This window comes from Pagrus major, chromosome 5 (genome assembly GCF_040436345.1).
Source record: "Pagrus major chromosome 5, Pma_NU_1.0".
In the NCBI taxonomy this organism is placed as follows: Eukaryota; Metazoa; Chordata; class Actinopteri; order Spariformes; family Sparidae; genus Pagrus; species Pagrus major.
Genome location: NC_133219.1, coordinates 12,785,604 through 12,797,206, shown reverse-complemented (window position 1 = coordinate 12,797,206; position 11,603 = coordinate 12,785,604). Strand labels below are relative to the sequence as shown.

Below are 11,603 nucleotides of genomic sequence, written 5' to 3'. Positions count from 1 at the left end.
TGATGAGGACCCAAGAAGCAACACAGAATTTAAAAAAACAAAAGTACATTTATTACATTACATTGTGCCTGTTAGCACTGTTTCTGGTGAGTGCCTGCAAGAAGTGAAAACAGTCAGACCCAATGATCTGCTCAAATAGGCTAATAGGTGGTACTAGTATGATATTGCCATGTGTCCCAAAAATATGAGACTGTTAGGAATGCAGTCCTCTACCTGTTGTAGTTGATACAGTATGTAGTACCTTACATTGTGAGAAGGAGCCATGTAACACATGAAGACATACATCTTCTGTATAGAATAAGCTGGTGAGTATCTTGGTCAGTAATTTAATCGATACTTAGTGGATGCTTAATAACAATGTCACATCTTCTATCTTCATGGACGGCCACTGTGGCGATCCAAAGGCAGGTGAAGGGTTTCTTATGCAAATGAAAAGCATGGTGGGAACATGAACTGCATGAGTCTGCATTCTTTGGCTGACCTCTCAAAACCAAGGCATGATTTTGTAAGTTATTTACATGATTTTTGCTTATGGTGATATGTCAACACAACTCCTGTTTTGTTTGTTTGTTGTCCAATTTGTCAGCTGTATATTTAACCATTACTGTTTGGCCTATAGGCACGGTTGTTGGTACTGTTACTTTAAAAATGTATTCCAATACAGTTACTAATAATTTGTTAAAAATGAAATCAGTAATGTAATCCAAGTATCACAATATTTTAGTAATGTAACTTGATTACGTTCCATTGCTTTTGGATTACCTCATGCATATAAAGACAGGAGAAAAAAAATATCAATAAGATGACTTTTATTTAATCAAGTGTGTATCTTTGTAAGAATACACACTTGAGTATTTGGTGTCACTCAAGACCAGAGTGATGTTGTGTGTCAAAGGTGAAGTGTTTTCATGTGTCCAATGTGCATGGTTACAAACTAGGATATCATTCTTTATCTTAAAATTGTAATCCTGTTTGTTATCCCCTTTTTTACTGATTGATTTGTAATCTAATTACATATTTTTTTCTGTAACTTTACCGGAATACAGTTACCTTTTTTTGCACCCTGATTATGTAATCCTGTTACTCTCCAAGCCTGACTAGATAAACGATACTTGATAAAGCACAGCAAAACATTCTGCTTCTCTGAACTGGTGAGAGTATTATGCATATCTGCTGCATGTTATCAAACACCGTAGGAGATCTAAATCCATATTTCTGCCAACTGCATAGGCAAAACATTGTGAAACTGTGAGAATGGGTACAAAGTGTTTTTTTTGGTTTTGTTTTGTTTTTTATTAGACAATGTTTGTTTTTTTAATCCATCTCATCCAGTTTACGATACATTAATTACGAATTTACTAAGGCCTAATTAAAAGAATATGCCTACAGGAAAACACCTAGAAAAGTACTGTCATCAAATAGAAATGAAAACACAATGACATTGAGTTCAGAGCAATCTGTCTATGATTTACACAAGTGTGAATAAAGGGTTCCATGGTGTAATGGTTAGCACTCTGGACTTTGAATCCAGTGATCCGAGTTCAAATCTCGGTGGAACCTCATGGCTTTTAAAGGTGAAGCTTACTTAATACACAACTTGAATATCATCCAGTACATGGTCATTGTAGGCAACCTCTAATCGAAGAGGCTTCTTCAGTTCTAACAAACTGAAATGGAGTTGTAGGCTTTTGAGGATAACACAAGCACTAACCTAGTGTATAGCATTGATAAGTTAGAAAACACGACTTAGGTAAACTCGGCTGAACAAGTTTAAAACAATATATATAGTTTATATGTTTGAATAAATCAATTAATGCAACCATAAATTAATCATGCTGGTGGTAGATGACGATGACGACTAAAAGTCTTTCATTTTTGTCTACAGGTTTTATTTCTGTATTTGATGTCTACATGCACTTATCCATGTAATTTTGTGACTGTAAGCACTGTTTCTGGTGAGGCGCAACAGGTCAGCTTATTTTCCTCAAATTGTGATGAACAAAACAACTGTAAATGGGAGCCAAGTGGAGCCATTAGACTCGACAACAGCAGTAGAAGCTAGAGTCTGTCATCTCACTTATCACACACACACTGGACTCTGACACTGTTTGCTTAACTTGCTCCTACCAATCACACAGTGTCACTTTATATCATTACTTGCCTGCTGCTTTAACTTGTCATTTTCAACAATTGTACTCACCTCCTACTTAATTTTATTTTTATGTATATTTATTTATGTATATCTTATACTTATAAGGTAGTCAGAATCAGGGTAGTCGCATGAAAATTGCTGTGTAATTTAATTTTGTACTTTCATAGCGGGGGGATTGACATCAATGTGTTGTTCCATGGTGTAATGGTTGATACTCTCGACTCTGAATCAAGTGATCTGATTTTTAATCCTGGTGGGACCGGATATTTATATGTTGTCGGCGTCGTCAAGCTGTACAAAATAACTGATTGAAACGCTCAAGTGATGACATATATGCACTAAAACTGTCTCTCTTTTTCTGCATGCTCTTGGTCACTTACTAATGCATACACACATACCTGCCCTGGATATTGGTATGCCTTTACTTACCATTACATATTTACACTAGGGCCTGCCCTCAATGATCTACTGTATGAGTTTAAATAAAGGTAGTAAATAAAAAATGTTAATTGGTGGATTCATATCACAATGTTTATAGTTAATAATGATACTTCATTTCTCAGTACTTGTTCTCCGTTGAATCTAATTTATCTTTTGTTTATTACTTTTAAAGAGTTTGCAAATTTGTTAACTCAGATGGTTCAGCCCCTTTACACCCAGTTAATATTTGGGTGATCATAAAAACCCTCCACATGAGTCTCCACTGGGTTTTATTTGTTAAGCTTATAGTTGATGAAGACAGAGGGGAAAGAGTGAGGGAGAAATAGAGGAAGAAGTGGTAAATTAGCAGTTATCAGATTTACACTATGTTGTGGCAAAATGTGTACATTTTTATATAATTATCTATTTTATAACTCTACAAAGGCCACAACCTTTCTCCTCACACAACCTGACTTTTACCCTGAATATATAGGCCAACATTTTTAATACCTTACTACATCCATAAACTTTCTCCTTACATAACCTGACTCTTACCCTGATTATAATTTTTTTTTCTTCCCCTTGCTGAGGCCATAAATGTTCTCTTCACCAAACTTGAACCCAGATTCAGGTTAATAAGTGACACACATAGTGGTGGAAGCAGTATTCATTCATCCATTCCTTTTCAATACCACATTGTAAAAGTACTCGACACGAAAACATCCAATTCAAAATCACCAAATTTGGACAAAAATGTTTTTCACTGTTAAGGAAAGATATGAAAAATTATAATCTGAAAAATAACTAGTAACTATAGCTGATTATGTAGTGGAGTAAAAAATGTAATATTTTACTCTGAGATGTTGTGAAGTACTAAGTTGCATTATATAATAATAAAATACTCAAGTAAAGTACAAGAACCTTAAATTTGTACTTAAGCACAGTACTTGAGTAAGTATATTTTGCTACATTCTATTGTGGTGGGGACTGTCCACTTCTTAACTGTATGGTTTAGTACAATATACTGTACATAGTTATATGTGTAGGGGGGTATGCACTGCATGCATGCTCCAGAAAATACAAGTTAGGCATGCTCTAAATCCTGTTTTACAGCATGCCTACTATGGCTCAGCATTTTTTATAGGCAGGTCAGGACAACATACTGTCAGACTTTTTACACATTAACTGGGTTTGTAATGAGTATTAGATTATTATTGTAGAGGAAATTTGGGATCCCAAAAAATACAATATTGAAAATGTTTTAATGAATCACATTTTAAAAACTTAGCAGCACATTTCTATTTCACAACAAATATGAGACGCTTGTGGGGATGTGTCACAACTAATACATGTACAGTCTCTAAAACTGCCAAAACTCTGAGGGTAATTAAGTCATGCAATCATGATTTTGAGGGACAAGGTTTTAAACTTAACTGGGAATGTGCTTGGGCTAATATATTTACATCATCAAAAAATCAAGCTCATGAACTCATTCACTATATGTTTGCACATAAATTCTATGCAACACAATACAGGCACTTCATAATGAAGCTTACATATAGTCCAAATTGTGCTAAATGTAGCCAAAATATCATGGCTACATACCCTTATGTCTTCTGGGAATGCCCTTCTGTAGCTAATCTTTGGACAAGGTGGCTAAATTTCTTAAAAATATTCTGAATTTCCCCGTCCCTAAACAACCTACCCTATTTTTATTCAACAACGATGCCATACTCAGTGATAGCACCAGATTAGCTTTTAGAAGGATTATTTTTGCAGGTTTAACTGCTGCCAAAAAGACTCATGATTCTCCCCCGAGCCAACATCAATAAAAGAATGGTTGAATCATTTTAGGGATATTGCTCTCATAGAAAGATCATTAGCTGTATTCCACAAAGCACGGGCATCCACTGAAAAATCTCTGGATACCCTCAACAACAAATATAATGTGTCACATTGTGATATATAGTTCAATAAAAAGTTGATCATAATTTCAGTAATAGTACAGTTTTGAGAAAAAAAAATCATCTGGTCAGTCAGATAAGGACCACAGCATCGTATTCTACTACTCAGAATAATGTACAGTAGAGACACTTGATTGTGTTGCATGTTTTATACCAGCTAATGTTATTGATTATCCTTCTTCTTATTCATCAGCTGGTGTGGCCATGGAAGGACATTTGGGACGTCCAGAAGCAGGCAAAAGGTTTTCCCAATATTCTCGACGAGCCCTAAAACAAAGTTTGATGGTTTAGTTGGTTGGTAATCAACACTTCTGTATAAAATACAAATACATATACTGTACATATATTACACTTTCTTAATGCCACTTTGTACTACTGTTTGCTGCTTTTTGTCCAAATGATGCCCGCTTAGTGTTACCTGGCTCTGACCCAGGGTTTAGTGTGCATCTCCAGAGCAGCTCCCCAGGGTCCGTGCTTCTCTGAAGCTGGTGGGAGGAATCCTCTCTCTGCAGCCAGCTCCTCTGCTATAGCTCTGATATGATAGGGCTCAAATCCACAGCAGCCACCAATGTAGCGAATGCCAGCATTATAAGCCTCTCTGGTGTATTTATGTATATCCCAGCGAGTGATTGCTCTGGTTTCCAGTGCTGAGCGTGAAATATAGAAGTATGGGCATTTTGTTATTGATTTTGTTGATCAATGTATTAATCAGACTTCACATATGGGGAGTTTTTAAAGATAGAAATATAGGAGCTCTACAATCACACACTCACATTACACTACAGGTTTACACTTACATTAAATAAACATAACATTTGTAAACCAACAGTAACAATTTTGAGCCTATACCATTTATATCTTTATCCTATAGAAAAGAAAATGCTGACCGAAGGGGAACTCAGGAAGGGCGAGGTATCCAGTGTGGTTGCACTCAGGTGTGTGAAAGCCCAGTGGCTGGACCATGAGATGGGCCTTGAGACCTGCTTTCTCTAATCCCTCTTTCATGAGCTTCACTGTACGAACGCCAGTCAGAGGGTCCAAGTGGCAATTTATTCCAACAATGTCAGCTCCTGCAAATGAATACATAAAACATAATCAGATTTTACAGCTTAAACATGGTCTCAGATTTGCCGACTTGATGTACCACATCACAGAAGGTTTGTGTACCGGCTTTGACCAGCCTGACAGCGCACTCTCCAGGTGGGACTCCTTGCATGTCTCCTTGAGGGGAGATGCACATTGTTGCACCCACTGTTTTACCGCTTGTCTTCAACACCTCCACTGCCCACACTGCCTCTTCCACATGGTCAAAGAACTGCAAAAGTATATGCATGCAAACATTGAATTTTTGCAGGAAAAAAGAAAAATACAGAGAAAAGTAAAAGGTTTTTTTTTTTTGGCCACAATGTTCAAAGGGATTTTAGTTCAGGTCCAGTCTTCACCAATTGATGAGAAATGTATCTTGATCTCCTTGTGTGCCAGTCATTCAGTGCTGGGCAGGTAGCCTTTAGTGGTTTTATCAGAGTTTATCACAAACAGAACCAAAAAAAGGCAAAAAAGTTCTGTAAAGTCACAGTGTCAATATTACATCATAACTAATTAGGATTGCAGCATAATTTGATGCAAAGTTGAGATAAACAATAGTGATTAATGGAGGTTTTAATCACAGTTCATTGCAGTCATTCCTCTTATTAGTAATACCTCTGCTATAAAGAAATCAATATCCTTCTTGAGGAAGTCATCCATCTGTTTCTGAAAGATGGCCTTGACCTCAGTCTCACTGTGAGTCTTAGCATAGCAGGGAGTCATGGACACTCCCCCAGCAACCAATGCATTACCCTCATTAGCGACCTCCCTGGCCAGGTCACAGGCTGCCTCATTGATCTGCGCCCCCTGGATCAGAAAAGAGCAGATTGGATTGATACCAAATTATGTGAGGATAAATTTCACCTTGTACTGTAAATAGAATAATGGTGATATTAGATTTTGTAAGGGTTTGCACTGACGGTGATGCCGGTAACATGGCTCATCTCCAGTTTATCCTCACTGCAGTAGAAGGTGAATGTCTGAAGCACATTGGCTCCTGCTCTCAGGAACTCCCTGTGCAGCTGCCGCACTGACAGAGAGACATAAAGAGAAAGATGAAAAACTCAGTCAGACAGATTATGCACAAATAGAAAAGGGCTTTATACAACAAGTCTGTGTGATTTCAATAAAAGGCAGTGAAGGAAACTGCTGCTTTGTGATTAATAATATTGGGCAGGAGCAAAGCTGGATTTCAAACCAGGGAAAAAGGAGGGGCCCAAGGGGCTGAGGTTCACTGCATGCCAATTGGTTTGGTGAATTGATCAATTGTGAATTTGTTTAAGGAATCGGAACCGTGCATTGTAAAAGTGTGAACAACATGGCTGCTGCAGACAGGAGTGGTTTGTTGGGCTCCACTCAAATCGTCCTTATTCTCACACTCTCTCTATCATTTCTTGTCACCTTGACCTTCATCATTCAGAAAGTTCTGACTCTAAGAAAAGGAAAATCCTCTATCTGAAGATGTTTGACCAATGGAAGGTGTTTGTGCTGTTCCTCTGTTGTTTGCTATCACTGGTGCCAATTGGACACTACCTAACCTAAGGATAACGTCAAATCAACCTTAAAATGGTCAGTAACCTATATTGGACAAACAAAACTTTATTTGTTTGGACATGAATATCTTGCCCTACACTCCAGCTGTTCATTAAAGGGACTGATTAAAAATGAAAAAAAAAAGCATGTTCACAAAAAACTATTTAATCAGGCAACCACAAACTAACTGACTGACTGAAATCTTGAGGCCATGTTATGGCCTCTTTCTCCAACACTAGTTTATCTCGGGAAAACTTGGAGGAGAAAGGTTATATACAAGATGCAGTGTGCCAGTGGGGTGAGGTGTGACGCAGAATTTGTCCCAGGCCCCAAAATCTGTTCATCCAACCATGGCTGGGTTTATACCTGCTTCAGGGTGTTCAACAGCTGCTTCAGGTGTCCAGAAACCACCCTTCACATAGCCTCGTCGCTCTAGTTGCATCACATAACCTCCATCTCCTACAACCACCTCCCCAGCATTTAGTCGCTCCAAGATATCCTGAAAGTACAGTTAAGCAAGCATGCACAAACTAGTTTGTTAGTACTTTCCCCTTTAGTGCTAACAACTAAATGCATAGAATTTTTGAGGCAGAGGTAACTCAGGAAGGAGGGCAAGTAGGGGCTGTAGGGGGAATTAGAGCAAATAATTCACATAGTTGTTCAAATATATCAGTCTAACCCAGCACAGTCCTCAAGGCTGTCACTTTGTATTGAAAAGTGGTGGGGACATAAGGGTTCAGATGAAACAAAACTATTTTAAATGGTCTTTTAATTTAATCTCATTTGTAAGTTAACATTTATTGGTGCGTGCTATTCTTAGCACATTTCTTAAATAATTATGCTTTTAAAAAGTAATTGGGACAAAATTTGTCATTTCAAAAAGTGGTGGGGACATGTTCACTGCGCCCCCAGTGTAAATGACACCTAGGGTTAAAATAGTCAAAATAGTAATGTATTCAGACTTATAACACATCCTCTATATGTAAGCCATCTAGTTAAACAGTCGTCTGTGTTGTGAACTGTCACCTCCAAAAGTGGCAAAATACAAATATCCGGGTGTTCACCTAAACAATAAACTGGACTGGACTAATAACACAGATGCCCTGTACAAGAAGGACCAAAGTCGCCTTCATCTGCTGAGAAGACTGAGGTCCTTTGGGGTCTAGAGGACATTACTACGAACATTTTATCACACTGTGGTGGCATCAGCGCTCCTTTATGCAGTGGTCTACTGGGGAGGTAGCAGCACAGACAGGGACAGAAAGAGACTGAACAAACTGGTCAGGAGGGCCAGCTCTGTCCTGGGCTGTCTGCTGGATTCCATAGAGGTGGTGGGTGAGAGGAGGATGTCAGCCAAGCTGACGTCAATCATGGACAACACCTCTCACCCCCTGCACCAGACTGTGGAAGCCTTGAGCAGCTCTTTCAGCAGCAGACTCTTACACCCACTGTGTAAGAGGGAGCGCTTCTGCAGATCATTCATCCCCACAGCCATCAGACTGTTCAACTCAAGCACTACATGAACAGTCACTTTCCACCCACTTGTTTGCTTTTGTAAATATCTTATTGTTTTTTGTAAATATCTTGTGTTTTTCTATTTATTTTCTATTTAATATTTAATATTTCTATGCATATTTGTCTGATTCTACTTGTACTGTTGCACGTCGAGCTGTTGTAACGTGAATTTCCCTGTTGCGGGATAAATAAAGACAATCTTAATCTTAAATCAACATTGTCACATTCTTTCATCCTCCTTACTGCTCACCAGCCTATTAACATGATTTCCCGAATCCTCACTGGTGGAAGAAGTAGGCTACTACTACCCCTTCTCCATTGGTTAAAAAAAACCTCTGGATTTACACCCAGGTCAATTGACTCTGCAGTAGACACAGGTTTTTATCACCTTGGCTCGGCTCGGCTTTGATATAAATGTAAGACCTGGGTGAACACGATAAATTCCCACGCTAAATTTAAGTGCCCCGTTCATTCCCATGAAAGCTACTCAGGTGTTTTGAAGCCAAAAAAGTTCGACTTTCGACATTATAATCACCAATCGTCGTGCAGTTCTTCTAGACTTTCCAAATGTTATAGGGCTGAATGGCTCAAATTATGACAGTGAAACGAGTCATTTCGCGGGGTTGTGACGCCAATCTCTCCTAGAGCACTTATGTTTATATGTTTTTTTATTAATCTAAATATAGACTTCAATCTGAATATAAATGACACACCCGTATAAACATAGTGATAAACATCCTCAGCTCACAGTGTAGCCTACTTTCTCCATTTTTATATTTAAATATCTCTTGTAAATGCAGCTTTTAGGGTTTTTAATTTGCTTTGGTGATTATAGTGTTCACAAACTAAATGAGAGACAAACATCATCTTGCTCAGGTTAAAACAAGAGATAACTTTTAAGGATTCTTTTACTTACCCTCCTCTTGCTCTCCATCGTGCAGGATGTCAGCTAGCTTTTGCAACTTGAAATAAAGTGTAAACTAAGCTATCACGGACTGGTTATACAGTTCAGGGGGCGGTGGCTGTTGAGTCAGTCAGTGAGTCCAACAGAACTGGCCCTCCCCTTGTCAAAGGACTTGCTCTCCCTCCTCACTTTACTCAAAAAATAAACAAATGTGGCATGTACTGTGCAACAAGTGGAAGAAACTTTACATACTGACAATCCGCATTAAATGAACAACGAGTTCAACCAGTTTTTCAACAGCTTTGACTCAAACTTTAACTCATCATGTGTTTGTCTCCTTCCACTATTGTGTTGTTGTAGTTATTGTCTTGAAAAAAATCACCGCGACGGTCAACCCTCCCGACCGAGACTTCAGTAAACTTTCCCCGCAGAGGACAGCATCCCTCCCCAAGAGTGAGAGAGTCAGACACGGTCCTGTTTGCTGATAATGATTATGTGATTTAGAGCGAAAACAACCCTGTGGCTTCCCATGGTGTATGATGGTTCAGGATCTCAATCACAACACATTAGCATTCATAAGATTATAAACAGTAAGCGGGTACATGTTTTCACAGGTGGACACTTTGTACTAGTTGAATCACGTTGAAAAAAACACACAGACGTCAATAGTCAGGCAATGCTGACACAACACAGCTGCTTGGTTCTGTGTAATCAAACATAGGCGGAGAATTGGCGAGCCTCCGCTGCGGAGATAATGCGGAGTCTCCTCCCTCACCCCCACCGCCCTGCTGCCACTCACCGCAGACTCTCTCACTCAGCCAGCTCTGTGGACTTCTCCAGCACCTCTTCAACCTCAGCCCTGAGGAAGAAAATACACATTTGGAGTGAGTCTGGGAAGAGCCCTTTTGATCTCCAGACGTAAATAGTGTGGGAGAAAAATATGATTCTCCCAGGCCATTCTGTCCTCATACAATAAGGACGTCATACGCATCTTGTACAGATGTTAAAGTCTGGATAAGGATAGTGAAGACTGCTGTATGAGGAGCATATCTCATGGTCTCTGCAACCTGGTCATTCAAAGCTACTGTAGATATGTCTACAGAACAGATGTCTGACAAACCAAGCCAAGGCAAAGCTGACTGTTTGCGTAAAACTTGTAAGGAGGCCTTCGATCTATCTATGTTAGCAGACTTTGTGTCTGTGACCTATTTTCCTCCTAGCCCTCTGGCTAGAGGTGAGAAGAACGCTGCACTCACCCCCCTTGATATGTTGTTAAACAGATAACCATGTATGGGAGGGATGCTTCCTGAAGCTGTAGATATAACTTGAGCATTTGGGAAGACTTGTTAGGATTAACACGATATTGCTCTGTACTGACAGATGTACTGTTATGTTGTTCCTCCTTGATCAAGTTTGTAGAAACTATCTCAATGTAAGTCATCGGTGTCTCTGAGTCTTCTTCATCTCTCCTGAATGGTCAAGCGAGCCGAATTTCCACAACAAATAGTGATTCCTGTCTGTCTCCTAAACCCTGCAGATACACATTTGCCTAACACCAGCTAGTTAATCAAAAGATGTCTAGACCCGGTTTGTTCACTGTGTTAATTGTGATCAAACTGATGTGTTCAGCTGTGATCAGTTTACCGGTATACTCTGATTAAACACATCACCACAGCAAACTATTCAACGGGACTTGAATGATTTCTTCAACAACCTCCACCTTCAGGGAGTGCCAGGGAAAATCTTGCCTCTTTCCAGTGCCCAAAAAAAGACGTCCTGTGGCACTGGATGACTCAGGCCGATCACACTGACCTGTCACATCATGAAGGTCATGGGGAGACTAGTCCTAGCACACCTCAGACCCCTAGTGTGCCCATCACAAGACCCCCTACAGTTTGCATATCAGCCCCATGTTGGGGTCGATGATGCAATCATCTACCTGCTGCAGGAAGCCTACTCCTCCCTGGATAGGCCCAAAACCACTATCCACGTCATGTACTTCAACTTCTCCAACGCCTGGAGAGGGGAG

The 11,603-nt window shown here is 39.5% G+C and overlaps 1 protein-coding gene and 1 non-coding gene across 2 annotated transcripts; one reads left to right on the top strand and one right to left on the bottom strand.

The window, feature by feature from the left end:
- The first annotated feature begins 1,488 nt into the window (after positions 1–1,488).
- trnaq-uug (transfer RNA glutamine (anticodon UUG)) lies at positions 1,489–1,560 on the top strand. The gene has a single exon. It is a non-coding gene; the product is annotated as a tRNA-Gln (tRNA).
- A 2,255-nt stretch (positions 1,561–3,815) lies between these two features.
- LOC140996760 (betaine--homocysteine S-methyltransferase 1-like) lies at positions 3,816–9,677 on the bottom strand. The gene is made up of 8 exons (XM_073467242.1): positions 9,587–9,677; positions 7,522–7,654; positions 6,543–6,652; positions 6,238–6,429; positions 5,704–5,851; positions 5,424–5,606; positions 4,955–5,183; positions 3,816–4,803 (listed from the first exon to the last, which is right to left on the bottom strand). Exons 1-8 carry the CDS (start codon positions 9,602–9,604, stop codon positions 4,719–4,721), a joined length of 1,098 nt encoding a protein of 365 aa, XP_073323343.1. The 5' UTR covers positions 9,605–9,677; the 3' UTR covers positions 3,816–4,718.
- Between the last annotated feature and the right edge of the window lie 1,926 nt (positions 9,678–11,603).

Bases quoted from the DNA above. Each gene is read 5' to 3' on its own strand.
- LOC140996760 (XM_073467242.1), bottom strand. The intron at 6,653-7,521 runs GTATAAACCCAG...TCTCTCTGTCAG, and splicing joins TGTTGAACACCCTGAAGCAG to TGCGGCAGCTGCACAGGGAG. The intron at 6,430-6,542 runs GTCAGTGCAAAC...TTTCTGATCCAG, and splicing joins GCCATGTTACCGGCATCACC to GGGGCGCAGATCAATGAGGC.